The sequence below is a fragment of the Haemorhous mexicanus genome, chromosome 1 (genome assembly GCF_027477595.1).
Source record: "Haemorhous mexicanus isolate bHaeMex1 chromosome 1, bHaeMex1.pri, whole genome shotgun sequence".
Lineage (NCBI taxonomy): Eukaryota > Metazoa > Chordata > Aves > Passeriformes > Fringillidae > Haemorhous > Haemorhous mexicanus.
The window spans coordinates 47,708,979-47,726,583 of record NC_082341.1 but is presented as its reverse complement, the minus strand read 5'-3'; the positions used below and the strand labels follow the sequence as shown (position 1 = coordinate 47,726,583).

The 17,605-nt window shown below is 39.5% G+C and overlaps 1 protein-coding gene across 5 annotated transcripts in view; it reads left to right on the top strand.

The window, feature by feature from the left end:
- ELMO1 (engulfment and cell motility 1) overlaps positions 1 to 17,605 on the top strand; it is a 303,565-nt gene that overhangs the window by 54,205 nt on the left and 231,755 nt on the right. For 3 of the 5 annotated variants that reach the window (XM_059848786.1, XM_059848795.1, XM_059848777.1), the window contains 2 exons: positions 7,694 to 7,734; positions 8,654 to 8,726. The exons of 1 other annotated variant lie outside the window; for it this stretch is intronic. In XM_059848786.1, the coding sequence (XP_059704769.1) occupies positions 7,694 to 7,734; positions 8,654 to 8,726 (114 nt within the window). The remainder of the gene's footprint in view (positions 1 to 7,693; positions 7,735 to 8,653; positions 8,727 to 17,605) is intronic. One more of the 5 variants, XM_059848813.1, reaches the window with a different exon arrangement.

Here is a 17,605-nt window from a genome sequence, read left to right as displayed (position 1 = left end):
AAATCAGTGTTTAGGTGCCAAACAGATGCTTTTGGAGTTTTATTGCTGCTTGTTGTACCTGTCATATTTCAGCTTCACAAAATTGTATATGAAGCTGTTCATAAAGCAGGTGCTGACTGGCATATAAACATAGTGAAAATATTATTAATAGAGCTGGAAAAGAAATGCTATCTGTTATTTTTTTGTAATTTTTTTCCCATTTCCTTTGTTGGACCAATGAAAGGTCTCAGTTTTTTACTTTTATTTATTTTAAAAGCTGTTCAGCAGCAAGAATAACCTTGGAAACAATAATGCAAATTTTTTAGTGCACCAGATATAATTCAATGCACTGACACACTTGAATACATAGACAATGGTTCGTTAACATAATGAACCAATTGTTAGCTACAATGGAGTTTGAAAAATATGATTCTTTTTCTTACAGAACTGCAGCATTGAAGTAGTCATCATTAGAGCCTCAGTTCTTTGATGTGGTGGCAGCCAGCCAGCAGGGATAAAACAGGCCATGTTATTGTCACATGTTACATTTTATTAGTCTGGCTTGTCCAAAGCCACATTCCCACTGGTTGGCTGGATTCTTTCATAGCTGCAAACTTATGTTCTGTGGTGTGTGTGGCTGGGACCTCATCACTGAAAAATACATAAAAACTCTGTCTGCTTCTGTTTAATACAGAGGCAGCAGCAAGACCTAGTAGATGGAAGAGGTAATAGCTGTGCAGAAGGTTTAGACATTGTAAAAGAAAGGGAGGAGGAGAATTAATATAAATGTTTTGTGAACTGCATTCTAATGGGTGCTATTTATGCTTTCTACTTGGTGCTGTTTTCTATGTGAAGAACCATAAGCTCAATGCATTAGACAGGGTTCTGTTGGTTGGTTGGCTGGTTGTTTTTTTTTTTGTTAAATAGAAGTGCAAGTAGAGCCAGGATACACTTGAGGTCTCTTACAAAACTAATATCCTAGTGTTCCTGATCTCCAGCAGAAAGGATGTTCAGAGAATAATATTTTAACAAAGTGATAAAACACTATTTTTTATTCTCCCCTTGATTTTTGTGGGTTTGTGGGATTTTTCCTTTGGTGGATTTGGTTTGACTTTTTTCATGTCTGATTTTACTAGCTCAATAATTCTTGCCAGAACCTCCCTGTTGGAGCCTGAATTTTGCTGCCTGCAGGTGATGGCATTTTCAAGATGAAGGCTGAACATGACTTTAAGGTTGTTGCATCCATAAATTTTTTTAGCTATCAGCAGGAGTCCCATCTCTTAAGTTAATTCTGCTCTTATTAAAGGGAAATGTGTAACAATGAGGTTTCTGAAGTTATGGACTGATAAATTAATTCACATTCTGGCCAGCTGGAGTATCCAGGCACACTTTATGACTCAATTATGGTCTAGTTATAGACATACGGACATTACATTTTGTAATACAAAAGAGAGTAATACCAAAAATCCCACAGTATAAATTTTTTTGCTTTCATGGAGAAACTTCTGCCTTTGTAGGCCAGAAATGTGTCAGTCATGAGCTGGGGATTTGGGGTTTCTTCATTCTGTCTTGAAAGGCACACTCTCCTAATAGGTTGTGTGAAGAGCCACATCTTAAAGCCCTGCTTTGTATTTAAGTGTGTTTTGGTTGTATTTTACAAATATGTGGCAAGAATGCTGCATGCAAACATGGTGAAATTCACTGCTATGGCTCCCTAAGGTGTTTTTTAACTTTTCAGTACTCTTGATTGAGAGTTTTTAGTGTTCCTACTTGCACTTGAGAAAACAGGGAGTGTTATGGCTTGTTAGTGACACTAGAGGTGGAGTAGGAAGTATCTGCAAAACTCTGTTTATGGTTTTCTTTTTCTGATTCAGGTTTTTTGTTAATATTATACTTTGCTGCTTTCCTTGTTGCACAGTCACTGTAACATCCTAAACACATGGTCTGTAGGTCAATGGTTAGATCAGGTGAAAAGCAGACTTAGGAGTGAGGATCTCTTTGGGGGTGGGAAGGGAGTGACTGAGGAAGCTGAGAGTGAAGGGAGAGAGGACACAAATACCTGGGTTTCCCTAAGTCTTGTGCACCGTGTGGAATTCCTAGTGCTAAATTTATACCAAGGTGTTGCCACTGACATGTTAAAACTACCAGCTTAAGAGCCGTGAACAGAGCTGATAAAACTCTCTCCCTCAGCAGCAGCTGCACTTGTTGAGGGTTTTGCCTGTAGGCTCTGAGGCGTGAATGTTTCCAGCCCTGGGCTGTGTTGCTGCATGGCACAACTGTGAGGTGTTGGCCTGGCCTTGGCTGGGTTTTATGGTCTCTTTTACTGTAACACTGTGGAATCCCTGTTCTTCGGGCATTCACTCTCTGGGGTGCTCCCCTGGGTTAGAGAAATCCTTCCTTTCATCTTTTACAGATGCCCGATAATAGGTTAACAAGTCTGGTCTCACCAGTATTCCATTGCATGGAATGGTGTTGATTCCCAGAGTGGTTCAGAGCAGGTTGAGAAGGCTGAAGTCCAAAGCACTCCAGCATCTCCTCCTTTCAAAGGACCTTGTCTCTTACACCACAGGAAACCAGTGTTGAATTAGTGAGTCATGGATCCAAGAGTCCTTGCATCTGGTGTTTGCCTCCAGTCCACTGTAGACCCTGGTGCATGAAAGTAACAGGTAAAGCCTCCACTGATTGTGAAAAAGAGGTGTTTTTCTGCTTTTAAATAGCCAAAAAACTACTTTAGCACTGAAAGATTTATTAGTGTCATGATAGCATTAATTGTAAGACAGAATGTTGTATTTACTGACTAGAAGTTCTGTTTTTTGACAGATGCATAGGTCAGCAACTGAATTTTTTCCTTAATGCTGTTTCACACTAACAGATGTGCTGCATCTGCTATTTTTCTGTGATAGGCTTAAAGATAGCATAGTTAAGGGTTTTCTTTTTACTTCTGCAGTTAAAAGGTGTCAGACAGGGAGAGGGATATCCTAGTCATTGTCCCAGAAAAAAACCTCAACAAACAGAACCTAAGCAAAAAGGAAAAATAAATGAATCTCTGTCAGTCATGTGGAAAGGAAAGATATTTGGACTTGGCCTAAAAGAAGCCTGTCTACAATTTCCTGGTATTGCACAAAGTATATCAGAACTGCACGTGCAACACAGGTTTCTACCTGGTTTTAGGTTTCTGTCTTTATAGTTCACACATGCATACACACACACACACACACACACACACTGTTTGATTTGGAAGTGCTTTAAACCCAAACTGGAGTACTACTGGTGGTTTGAACAGGACCTAGAGCTTGGTCAGCGTTGATGTATTGGACATTCTTTACTTGCTTTTGCTCATTCCATGATTTCTCTGGAACCAAACAGTGGTCTGGACTAACCTAGCTCACAGTCTTGCACACCTGTGCTTAGTTCTTAGTTCTGGTGACTGGTTCCCTGTGAGGTCTCTATAGGGGTAGGCATGAAAGGATGAAACTGGTGAGGAAATTGCAGTGGGAAATCTCAGTCTGTGCTCTGCAAGTTACTTTGGAAGTGCTACCAAGTACTGCACAAGCAGCAAGGGCAGGTACTCCAGAAGACTGAGTTCGGAATCTGTGTGCATCCCAGCACATAGAACTTGGAGACAAAACTGAGTTATGTGCTGGTGAGCTCAGAACTGGTGACCTGCGTGGTGGATGTCATTAGGGCCATGCCTGAATCTTGGACATCTGTGCTAACCAGTCAATGCAGGTAGAGCTTTACCAGGTGTGTAAATTCACATTGGCTGTAGTACTGCCTGTGCTCTGTGTCATTGTCAGGATTCTCCCCTTGTGTGCAGATCTGTAAGTCATGAGGCTGTAATGCCCCAGTGTCACTTAACTTCAGCTGTCAATTTAATACCTGCCCTAGGAAAATGCTTTTATTCTAACCAATGTGTTCAGTGTATATACTGTGATAAGTCAGCTGAAGGTGTTATCTCCTGTAGGGAGCACAAAGTTTACTTTGATCTCTGTTATTTTGTACATTAAAGCAACAGCCTGATCTTCTTAGAGCTTTAAATGAGCATCTCAGCATGTGTAAAAGCTCACTTCATTTTTACAAGTCTAGGGGGAGACATAGAGACAAAAAAAAAAAAACCCAAACAAAAGGCACTAGCACAAAATACTCTTTTCTATGAAGGAAAAACTTAAAAATATTTTTGGACTGATTGTCAGTTCTTTGAAGTACATTGAGTAATAAGGTAAATGCAGCAAAGGTAAGTAAATTTCCATAAACGGGATTTTATTAAGATTAAGGTAAAAAAACTTCAAATCTATGCTCTTTGACATTTGGCAGATATTTAGAGCCAAGGGCAAAAAAATAAAAAAGAGAATTTGAATGGCCTGCCAAGTGGAATTACTCTGCAGAGAATGGAAATAGACTTTTGTCTCATTTTCCATGGTTAAAAAATGAAAAAAATATAATAGCTCCCTTTTCTTTGTTTCCTCGTAGTTCTGTGGTCCTATCCATGCAGTAGACAGTCATGTGCTGACACTGGTACCCAGACATATTTCCGTGTCTCGCAGGCTGCGGCAGGATTCTGGGGGTGGCTGTAAGCCAGCTGGGAAGTGCAGTGGGAACTGGGCACTCACCTACCTGCCTGTCACTCCCAGAGCAAGGCAGGGGTCTGCTGGCAAGGGGGCCCGGCTGTGCAGGCAGGGTGGCAGGGCTGCTGCTGCTGCTGCCAGCTCTGTGTGCTGCTGCCAGAGCGTCCCTGCAGCAGCCTCCTGCCAACCAGCCTCTGCCTGGGAGAGTGCACACAGGGAGTCATGGCAGCCCTTGCCTGTTTGCAGGGACGCCCCTCTTGGGAACAATGTGCTGGTGGCAATTTATCTCCCAGCTGGGGAAGGGGAAAGAATTTTTTCTGGAGACTTAGATATAGGGGGAGTGCAGCCCAAGGGATAATTAGGAGAAGCAGCTTATTGCTAGTACTTATTATTACTTATTGCTGTGATGGTATTTATTTAACATTTATCAATTTGTAAAGTGTTATCAAATTGCTAATTGCAAACTCTGTGTCCCAGAAGAGTTCCACTTTTTTTTCATTTTATTGCTTCTTTCATCACGGGCTGTGCTTACTCAGATCAGTGCTGTAGCAGTAGTGCCACAGGAGGACCAAGCTGTACCATGAGAGGCTGGCTGTATAAATAATTTTTTATTATTGAGGATCCATTTGCTGTTTCTTTTAGCTGTACTTTACAGGTTCTAATTGATTTGTTACTGGGTTTTTTGTTGGTTTTTTTTTTTTTTTTGTCCAAGTTTTTAGTTTCAGATTTTGTCATATAATGCAAAGGTGGTGTAGAATAGGCAAAGAGGGATAGGAGGTTAATGGGATTGACAAAGGACATAAAAGTTAATGGTGTAGAGAACTTAGAAGTACTAAAATAATGATTTTAAAAGTAATTCAATCCAGCCTTCAGAGTATTTATATTATTCCTATTTTAGGTTGTTAAATTGTTTTTTTATCATAGTTTCTAATGGGAAACTATAGATCCTATGGGAAATAATGAGAAGAAAAAGCAGTTACTCTTTTTGTCCTCCATTTATTGAATCTGCTAGCTGGTTTCTGTTTATTTTGTAAAATAAATTAATAACCCAGATAAAATTTTGTCAAAATATGGAAATATCAGAACAGAACTTACAGCAGCATCCTGAGGGGTGAAGGGGATGCAGCATGCAGAGCTGTACACTCTGCTTGGCAGCAGTTTGCCTACAGGCTGGCAAAGGCTGAAAGGCTGAGTGCTGTAAGGTAAACTGAAGTTATCTAGCTCCCGACAAAGATGTGCTCTTCCGTCCCTCCACAAAAAATCTGTTGGCCTTTTTTTTTTTTTGTTGTTGCTGTTTTCTGTTGTTTTTTGTTTGGTGGTTGTTGTTTCTTAAAAGGTAGAGGAAAGAAAGCAATTGGAAGCCAGGATTGCTCTTACAGGACTGCAGAAGATGAAAAAACCCTCAGAGAGGAGGACAGCAAGTCAAAGTAGCTGTACACGAGTGACACAGTAATCCAGACTGAGGAACTGATCAGTCCAAAAAAACTGGGAGAAAAAACTACTTTTTCTATCTGGTGTGATCTGCCTGTTCTGCTTCACAGCCTAGCTACAGCTATGCAGAAAACTGAGCCAATGCAACAGAGAAGCTGCTGTGGAGAAGGAACCTGTTCCTGCTGCAGAATGGAACAGTTTCCCTCGTCTGCATTTTCTCCCGTGTGCTGGTGTTTGCTACTCATTTAGGTACATAGCCAGGCCGATGAGGAAATCAGTCCTGGGGAAAACTATTTCCCCACCTTCCTCCCCTTCTCCCGGGCCAGCTTTTAGTTTGAAAAACTTCCCTGGTGTGGATCATCTTGGGTGGTCATGTGAAAACAGAAATGGCAGTGAAAGAAGAAGGAAGGAAACCAAGGACTGAGACAATATGTTAAGCAGGAACAGAATCCTTTCAGCAGGTGCTTTCATTCCTGTCTGTTTTAAATGGTCTTGTGTAATGTTTCTGCCCATTTATTAACTGGCTTAGTTAACTCTACTGTTGAAATAATAAATCCTACTCTGATCCTGACCTGCCCAAGGAGTCCTGTCAGTGATGAAGCACAGAAAACAAATTAAAGGGAAAAATATTTTTTCCTTCACATAAGGAAAAAATATAATCCCTTTAACCCTGATACTGAGTTAATTTTTCTACTAATCATTTTCTACACAAATTAAAGGTAAAAAGCTTATTTTGACAATAGTGTTGAATTAATTTGGTTTATGGTGAGTTTTCTGTATTTGTTTCCTTTTCAGTAATTCAGTGAGCTGTTATTAGTGGAAGTAACTAGAGAGGGGGATCCTATGATGTTTAGGTGATTTGGGAAGTTTTTGTCAAGCAACAGATATATGTGACATTGTGTGGTCACCCAGTATTGGGGGGGAAAGGGCTCAGTAGTCACTCAGCTGGTGAAATTTAGCATGTTTCTTTCTGCCATGCAATTTCATCTGTGGTTTAGGACATAAAAGGGCATTTGCTCTTAGCCAGAAGTCTTCTAAAACACTTGTGTGTGCACCCTATGTTTTTAGCAATGTTCAAAGCATTGCAACATCAACAGGCTAGACTGTTTTCTTCTTTTCTATTTTGGGACCCAAAGCAGGAGAGCTGCTTTGAGTCATTCCAAATGCTCCTGTGCTCGCAGATGTAGAGAATAAAGCAGAACTGAGACATCTGGGATTCTAACACCTTCCAGGTGGTGTTTTATCATGACTGCATGTGTGCACTTAAGAGAGAGGATTAGTGTCATCATATGACCATCTCTGAAAGAAACAAAAGAAGGTTTAAAATTATTGGATGACTTCTGGTTTCAGGTGTCATTCCTGGAAAATGCTGGTGTTGATATCTAAATCTTCTGGTTTTGTTGGGTAATGAGATACAGTGTACACAAAAGACCTTTTTGATTTCTCAGTTGAAAAACTGAGTCTATGTTATATGGGCTAAGGTTGGCAAAAATAATGGATAATGTCATAATGTATATGCCTAGAATTGCTATCTTTATACCTTTATGAGACCAAAACAGCAGAAAATTTTGGAATCCTTTCACACTTGACGTTAAATAAACAATGAAATGCTACTAGTTTTATTTTTTGCATTTACTGGCTTTGGAATCATATTCTAAGAACTCAGAGTTATTCTAATTTGGTGATTTTGCTTTTTCTTTTTTTTTTTCATTTACCAGAAAAAGCCACTGTCCTCGATAATAAAAGAAGTCTGTGATGGGTGAGTTCTGCTATATAGTACATACTAGGTACAGTGCTTTTTGAGGTATTAACCAACTAGGAGATAATTTTTTCCAAAGAAAATCTAGATATCCTGTATATGACTAGTCATTAGTTTCTTAAATATTTTTGTGTTAGTTTCAAGTTTTGAATTTGCAGTGCATTTTGGATCAATTGCTTGCAAGATGAGGCTCCTAACAAAGCAGCTCCCTCATGGGGGTGACTCTCATTTTGACTGCTTCCTTCCTTTCTGCACAGAGATGCAATTTGCATTTTTGCAGTTTGGCTTGTGGTCCCTGCTGTTCATGAGTTAAGGGACTAAAGCACTGCCTCTGCATCTGAATTTTGAGCACTGAGTCCAGTGGGTGCTGTAAGCTGGTTCAGTTGATGTGACTGTTTATATGAAATTGAAGTGTTAATTGCAAATTCTGTATTATAGACTAATAATTGGCTAAGACAAATACCTTGATTTAAGTTTAATGGATTAATCAAAAAACTGTATCAAGCAGGTGCTACCACACAGGAGAAACTAGCTATATTCATCAAATTGCTGCTGAGCTAAGAAGGTGATATTTTATGCCTAATGTAATATATCAACTCAATACTATATCCATTGTGTATTGTATAAGCTAGCATAAACTTCTGGTACTTTTTTTTTTGGTCAATTTTAGTGACTTAGTGGTCTTGCTTACTGCAAAAAAAGATCACTTGGATGTATTTGTACTGAGGTTTTCCTTTTTAAGCATGCTTTTAGCCTTAAACTTTGGAACTCATCATTGAAAGCTATGGAAAGCTTTGAGAAGTATGAGAAATACATGGGAATGGCAGACGCTTGTTTGGTCATGCTAAAATTATGTAAAGGGTACTTTTTGAATTATTAAGATTTCATTTTGTGATTAATTTATTTTCATATTTCTAAGGTGGTCTCTTGCAAATCATGACCAATTTGCACTGCAGCATGCTGATAGTTCTAATTTCTACATCACCGAGAAGGTGGGTAAATTGTTCAATGCAATTCTTGCGTAGCCTATAAAAATATTTGCCACAGTCACTTATTTTAAATTAAAATATATGAAAATATACTTTCCATAATGCAATGCCACTGAGAGGGTAGGTATTGCAAGACCCGATTTAATGACTTTTTAGCTGATTTCTTCTGTTAGGAAAAGCAAGTAAAAGTCCAAAGGTGCAAAGTTCTTCATGTCAGTTGAGTATGAGACTTGAGCACTGAGCCCTTAAACTTTGGTATTCTTGTGTGTTTAGTATTCTGCTAATTAGTGGTGTACAGGAGATTGAAATATTTAAAACATGAAGGGCTCTTTGAAGTGTGAGGAGACCTTCAGTGCATGTCACTTTCCTTTTTGGCTGAGCAGGTAGAAAGAAGTTTCAATGGCTGTGTAATATTTGCTACTCGCTCCTGCCTGCTGTCTTGTCCTTACCCAGTTCTGTAAGTTCTGTTGACTTACTTTTATTTGTCCCCATATAGTGTGGCAATAGGTGATTCATCAAGTGATGCAATTATTTCAGCACAGAGTAATGAAAAGGCTATAGCTGTAATAAAAATGGAATGTCTAGTATAAATATATGGGACATGCTCATGTGAATGGGACCAAATAGAACATTCATTCCTAGCATTACTGGTAAAATTGCTCAAACTAAAAAATAAAGATTATTTGGAAGAGTGCACATGTAGTACTGCAGAGGTACAATTTCTAAGCAATGGCACAAGGACACTGTTTAAAACCTGCTGAAGTCCACATGCAAATTCCCTAATCTCGGTGGATTCTGAACTGAAAAGACCTGAGCTTAACTGCACAAGATAGAGATGCCTCTTGCTCACCTTGTTATCAGTTTAGTTTGACTTGCTCTGAAGTGGAGGTATGTCTTGGTTCTGTTTTGCATTTTACAGTTCTTTAGGGTTAGCTAATATTACTGAGACACGAACTAAGTTTTCTCTTGCTGTAATTCATACCCACACCCAAGAAATAAAGGAAACTTAGGCACTTAGTTAAGCACTTGGGAAGAGTAAATTTAACAAGACAGCAAGAACAGTTGCTCATAAGATAGTGCTGGGTTTTTTTTGGTTGGTTGGATTTTTTTGGCTGTTGTTGTTGTTTTGTTTTTTTTTTTCCTGGGCTGTTCTGTTTAGGTTTAATTTTGTTTGTTAATTTTGCTTACTTTTTAACAGACCAGTTTCACTTTTTCATTTAACTGCTTGCCACCCTGGACAACCTTCTCAATATGACCCTTTTTTTTTGGGGGGGGGGGGGGGTGGGTCTTCCAATTATTTGCTTGTATGATGTTTTGGGTTTTTTTTCCTCTCCTTTCTTTTCAAGTTTCAGTTGACAGATACTTCAAAGGCCACTACAAGGAAACCTGTTGAAGTAATTACTTACTTCTGTGTTTTGCCTCCACCAAATTAAATAGTGAGATTGTTCTGCTAATTGCCCTCAATGGTGACACATTGTTTACCAGTAAAGCAGACAGAATTGAATTTGCCTGTTTTAAACTCTGTGCAGTGAGTATTTCCAAAAAGTAAGGATTGAGTGAATACTTAAGCTTTTCCAAGGTCTTTGTCCTGATGCAATTGGAGGGATATTTCAGGCTTTTTCTCCACCTTTGGTGGATAGGACTCTGCAGCTTCGGAGAAATATTTTCTGTTCCACATAAAAGAGAGCTTGATGTTTTTTGGCTGCCTGTAACTTGCAATAAGGATGGAAAATTATGGTCTTCTAGGACATCTTGGATTGTACTGCAGAGAGGACTTTGAGTTTGTTTATTCCCTACTGGAAATATGCAGAGTGTCTGACTCTGAGTCACATAAATAAGAGAGAAGAGCTCTAAATGCCACTAGAATTACTCAGATGTCTGTGACTTTCATTAGATATTGTTCACTGTTTATAGCTGGTTGTTGGATAGTGGCTGTGAAGAGAGGCTTATATAGGCCATCACCCCTTCCACATACTTTCCCTCATTTGTGTTCAGTAGGATATTGTTGCTGTCTGAATTAAAACAAGAAAATCACCAGGCATAAGGAAAAACACATGCACTTCAAGGAAGCTACAACACTTAATTTTTAAAATCCACATTGCTTTAATCTTAGTTTTACTAATAGACATGAGCAGAGCTTTTTTTGTGACAGTGACAGCTGCTCATAGGAAATATTTTTCACAGCTCTTAAAGGTGAGTTGTGTGACTGTATGTATGAAGATAACATTATCTATAGGTCATGTTTCTGCAGAGACTGCCGTCCAGGTAGAGATGCCTCTTTAAAATATCACTATGTTTAAAGTTACCAGAAAGAAAAGCAATTAGTGAATGCTTGTATACTGCAGCAAGAAGCTTTGAAGCGAAAATGTCCAAAAGTTACATGGCTTACAACTGTGGTTCTGTTTTTGGTGGCAAACAGCCCATCTGTGTTTTGGCTGTCATATACAGAACTCTTTATCTTTTGTAACTGGACCTATATCTACCAATTATGGTAATGCGTAAATAAAAAACAACACCCAAGCAGTTCTGTCTCTTAAATTATTTATGTTTTGGCTGTATTATTTGGAAAAATGCCTCTACAGATACAGCAATAACTCCTTCAGGCAGCATAAGTGAGGTCTTTTAACAAATTTTGATTCAGCCAGGGTTCCTACTAGAGATAGGGCTTATCACAGCAGATCCAGTTTTGACTACTGCCTTTGGGGTCATGGTCATATCTGTGCCCCTGAAACTGCAGTGAAAATTATTAGTTATGTCTTTTAGCCTTTTTTTTTCTAAAAATGAGAGAAATAAAACAAGAGGGTATGTAGACAAGAAAACCAAGCACTTATAGTGCCTGAGTTTAAATCTGTCTGATGTACTCACCTCAAAGTGTTTGATTTTTAATCAATTTTTATGTTAATAGGTGTGTGGGGTTTTTTTTAAGGCTTTGCTTATCATGAAGGAGCATTTCTCTGGTAGGTCAAATGTCTAAAAGCCTGACTTCTGAGCTGGGATCTTATTATGCTAGATACTACAAGATAAGAATAAATAAGTCACCTTTGCTTCAGTCTATCTAGGCTGTACCTGAATTAGATGCTTGTGTACATATTCAGGTGCAATGACTCAGGAACACTATAGCCTGAGGGAGCTCAGGTTTAGAAAAGAAAATGCTGTATGAAGAGTAGAAAATGGCTGTATAATTTTGTGTGCTATGTGTGTTCCCTGGCTGAAAATCACAGCTCAGATAATTGTTAGCTGTGCTCCTCTGCTGGCAGTATGAGCAGTGCAGTGACAGACATTTCAGTGGCTGATGCTGCACCTTGGTGGGTATGGCTGGTCTCTTGTCACTGCTCACCCTTGGCCTTTGCTATAAATAAGAAGCTTGACTAGGCCAAAATTCAAGCAGCAATCAATTTATTACTTAATATGGTAAAGTATGAGCAATACAGCACTGGGTACAATGGGGGAAGTTTTCCCTCCAACTGCACACCGATAGTTGGGGCTTACAGGTATTTATGGGGGTACTCATAAGCTTTCTCAGCAGTTTCTATTCCCAATTTTTACTCGTCAGCAATTTCTATTCCAAATTTTTACATCACAATTCTATACACTATTGTGATTTAGTTTTTCTCAGGATGTGCATCCCAAAAGGAGTATCCCAGGTGGTGGTGGTCCGGTTTCCGAAAGGAAGGAGTATTTCATCTGGTGGAGTCCAGTTTCCAGATGTGGGTCCACCTTTTTGATTGCAAGGACTATAAATCTCATGACAGTGATGTCTAGCTTCCCTTGGTCAAACCTATTCGTCCTTGAGTTGATGTCCATCTTTCTTTCTCAAGCTGCACGTTTCCTTTTATATATTCTAAAGCTATAGTTTCTAAAGATCCTTACTACACGCAATATTCTAAAATTATACTTCAAAAGGTTGTTATTGTAAAACTCTTTAAGGCTTAGCTACAAGCAACATCCTCAAAGCTTTAATTCAAATGCTCCTAAATCAACTTAAGACTTAGGTTGATCGCAAACAAAGGATAGGTTCAAAGGCCTTCTTCCATGCTGTATTTTTCTCAGTCATTATTAGAATTTATCTTTATAACTGTCCCATGGTTGGTTTCCACACATATTGCAATCACAAATACACATGTTGCCTGTATGTACCTGACATGAAACACAGCTTCGTATTTCACAGCCTTGCAGACCTTGGCCAGCTCTAGATCCATTTGTAGATCCTGTGTTTGGCTGGGGAAGGATGGTGATCAAGCTGGTTTCACTGCTGGAGGCAGAATGTGGTCACTCCTAACTCTTTTCCTGAGCAAATCTCAGAAATGAAGGGTGAGCTGCTGGTGCTGAAGGGTTTATGAGCCAGCACTGAGCATGCAGAGGTGACAACAGTGACTTTTTTTTTTTGTTATCTTTAAATACAAGAATGTTTCATTCATCTTTATATTGAATGCAACCAGTTTTCATTGTCACAATTTTGTTGTGTTTGTTCTTTTTTCCATCTGATGCATCAGAAGACTTCATGTGGGTTTCTTCCCCTTCTTTCCTATCTCCTACATTTCCCTTTCATTCTTATTGGTTGAAATGGAGGGGAGCAGACACTGAGTTTACTCCATTTGTTTTGAGAGACTTTTAATTCTGTTTTGCAAGAAGAGCTGCCTCGCCTTCCTTTTGCTGTAATTATTCAACTCTGTGCTGTGTTTGAAGATGGGACATCTTTCTGACCCCCATCTTCCCAGTGCTGGGAACCCGAGTGAAGTTCCTGGTGTTTGTTCTTTTTCAAAGGTGATTTTGCTCATGACCTATTTTTTGCTGAACACAATCTGTAATTGTATATTCATGTGAAATTCCTCCATGCCTTTACAGACTCCCTGTGTGGGAATGTATGCAAATAACAGGACAAGAAATGAGCCATTTGTACAATTGGGACTTTTTGAGTTTTTATGTTTTTCATATTCATCTGTTTTCACTGATTAATTGAATTTCAGTGAGTCGTAAGAAAACATTCTTAATAATGAAGGTTTCTGATTCACTGAAGGACCTGGTGCTTCTTAAGCAACTGAGAATGAAAAGTAGCATGGGGAATGGGAACTGGGGAAATGTATTAAGAGAGCTGTTTCATTTTCCATTTTGCATCACTCCTGATAATACTTTTATTAATAGTGCTACATAAAGGTAGATTGTAGGTTTGGTCTGGATCAAGCCATGCCTGGCTTTCCCTTTTCTCTGCCACTTATAAGACATGGTGTTTTCCATATATTCACAAATTCCTTATTGTTTTGGGCCATCTGCAGAAATTCCCTAAAGTAAGGGTGACATATGGCATCTGAGTGGCCATGGTCCTGCCTGCTTGTTGGATGCTGGTAACACTGCCCTGTAGACTCCAGTAAAATCTTAGAGAACACTAGTATATTTTTCAAGTGAACAGAAGTAAAACTTCAGTATCAGTATACTAAATCACTTTCAGTCCTCCTTCAATCAGGCTGATTTCAAGAACAGTGATAATGGTTACCCTTCTTTTAGTTCTCTTAGGACTCTTTTTGTAGAACTTTTGGTCTATAATAAATTTTCTAAAGAAAATAATTATATCTTGTCCATCAATTACGCTTTCTGGCCCCAGCATAAACAGCTAAATTCTTCTGCTTGCTTCCTATTAAAATAATTGTTATGGCAACCTTCTGTTTAGTTCCTTAATTCCACATCAAGGCTGATAAGATGGATCAAGTGGGGTAGGTTTTAAAAAAATCTGTATCTCTATTTTCCTGGATTAAGTTTGTAATTTTGCCTCACAATTAAGAACTAAAGAGGAAAGGCTCTAAAAGCATTCAGCATACCAGGGACACAGTACAACTGTTTGGGTTCAGCTGATGGCAAACTGTTCTGTGTAAGATTTGGCCTAGAGAAAAATATTCTTTAATTCATCTTTATGCTTAGAGAACAACCTATGTGGATGGGTAGTTTTCCAAAGTGCAATGAACAGACATAACAGGTCAGCCTGAAGGAGGATGGTTCTGATTTCTTCTCCCCTTCCCCAGAAGATCCTGCCACTTAAATTTTTGTTTGGTTGGTTGGTTTGGTTTTTTCTTTCTTTGGGGTTTTTTCTTTTTTTTTTTTAAACAATTTTTGAAGGTGGTGGCAAGGAGGGGCTAATTTTGTGCTGCTTTAATGAGTTAAATTTGCTTAGTAAAAGGCTGCTTGATCTGATGCAGGGTTGAGGCAGAACTTTTGAATCATGTCCAGGATTAGCCTATACACAAGAAAGAAGTAAAGGAAAGGTAGGAAGAAGAACAGAACTTTGCTTTTTTTAACAGCTGTGAGCTGTCCCTCAGTTGTTTCTGGAACTGGCTTAAGCTGACATGGAACAAAATTTTGTCAAGCTCCAACTGTAGTCAAAAATGGAAAAGGGATATTTTACCTCCAGTCCTCCTGTTAGTGAGAGGAAGGGCACAGGAGGGGTGTAGGAGTGGGGTGTATCTCCTAGAGAAGCACAAACACCTGCAGGCTTTACCTTAAACAAGTCTCAATGTTGTGGCTCCAAATGTGGTGCTTGCAAAATGGGCTGGCCCACTCGTCCTGCTTATACTATACTGCTTATTCCCATCTTCTACTGTGCAAACCAGGCAAACCCCAAAATGATAAAATTTTCATCTGCTTTAGTTCCCTTGTTGACTGATACAACTGTCTGTGCCACATATAGCAGTAGTAGGGATGAGCAAGATGTTGGAAAGCAAGACTGTGGTAGAAAACTGGGCAACTGTGCTTTGATTTGGCAAAAGTGAGCCACACTGAGAGTTACAGTCTGGGCTTCAGTATTCACTTTTCTCTAAGCATCTGCTTTTGGAGCCACTGCTGCTGTGCTGACCCTCAGTGGTACTATGAGTGGGTATGGTGGGTAACCTGTGCTGAAGAGATGACTTCAATCTGATAATCCTTACTTGGGTTTGGTGGGTTTTTGTTCTTGGGGTTTTTTTGTATCCATACCAGCCCTGTTCTGATTTCTCCACATCATCTTACTAATAATAGTATGAGCACGGCTAAGTCAGTCATTTCCTGATGTTTTTTTTTCAGAGTGCAGCTCTTCTGTTGGGACTTATCAGAGGACGATAGGGCTGCTTGTCTTGGACCCACCCCTTCCCTGTGGCTGGTACAACTGTGCTGTGTGTCTGTGTGGCTGCTTGAATTGGGGAACTGATCCAGGTTAAAAATAACTCGTGTGTAACTTCTTTCAATGTGTCGGAAGGATGTCTGCCTGAAGTGTAATACCACTGCTGCTCTGCAGAACAAGTGGTGCCTGGTAATGCTGTCCTTGTCGATCACTCCACTTGCAGATGGGTAAATCATGCAAAGTTTGGCCTTTTTCTCAGGATGTGGTTTAAGTGGTAGTCAAGTTGGTATTTCTGTGGGTTGCCAGAGAAATAGGTAGTTGAGAATTCTTTTTCTACTCTGTTTCTTCTTTCTCTTTGCTTCACTAACATCCTAGTGACTGCTGCTGGGTGGTAAGTTGTTCAAGTCATGGATCTGACAAAAGAAAACTCTGGACTCTGGAATACTTTTTATTTTCCTCCTTTTTGTGAATGAAGGGGAGAGGAAGTGTTAACTTTTTAGGTCAGGTGGTTGACTGTGCTGCTGTGTGGTGGTAGATCTGATGTAAGGGAAGTGTTGTGGGCCCAGGCACTGGAGAATGTGCAGAATTGTGCCTCTTGTAGGTTGTAGAATTGCACTGGCTAATGTACAGCCTGAATTGCACCACTTGGTTTATTTACAAGCTTCTGTAATCCTTGAATAAAGACAGATAAACAGCATGCAGAAAACATTATCTTTTTAGAAACTTCAGACAAACTACTTATTTTTTTAAGGAAAATGTTATAATCAAATAATAACACGAAAATCCAGAAGACATTGTCCCTTCTTTTCAATAGCTTCCCAGAAAATAAATTTTATCACAACCATAATTGTATCAGTGTTTCTTCTAAAACAGTACAGTTCTGTCATGCCAAGTAGTAAAATGTAGGTAATTACCTGTATCACTTAGCTTACATCTTATTAAATGTTTTGGTGACTAAAAATAAACTTAAGAAATCCCCTGTCAAGTGAAATCCCATCTCATAGTCTGTCTCCAGCTCTAGCAAATGTTCAGGGTAGTGATCTGATGATGACTTTCAGTCTCTTTATGCCTCCTCAGTATTCACATTTGTTGTACTATAGGCGTTGGAGGCCACACCTACACTTAGTCTATTTAATATCCTGCATAAAGGTGATGCCACTCTTTCATCTCTTCTTGAACCTGCTGAAACAGCCTGCTTTCATGACCTCTGACAGCAAGCTTGAAGAGTTTACTGCCTTCTGAATGGAGAGTGTATTTTCTATCTGCTTTAAACTGACCCCCTACACGTGCCCCGAAGTTCTCATGCTGCAGGATTTCATAGAAACAGTTCTGCATTCTGGTTCTCCACCACATTCTTTCCTGTGTCCTTTGTCCCTCCAAACTGGGGAGACCCTGCCTTTTGAGGAGCTGCTGAAGCCCATTGGATGCTTGCCTTTCTCTGCATTTTCTCAGAAACTGCTGTGCCCTTCCTAAGATGTGAAGATCAATGCTGCACTCGGTGCCCTGTATGTCGGTACATGGAGTTCCTGTGCTGTGGCAGAGTGATGCCCTCTGTCCTGTTCCTGGTGCCAACTCTGGTGACACCCAGTGTTTACTGGATCCTGTAGCCTGCTGAATCCGTGCTTTAAGGGAGATCTGCCAGCAAGAACTTTGTCTCTCTTTCCTGAGCTGTTAACTTGGTAGTGAACTCTATAATTCTAATATTCTGTGTCATTTTGTCCTCATTTACAACTTGCGCAAACTCATCCTTGTGGAAATGTAATGGAGTCATAAAGTGTATTTCACAGCTCTAATTTTC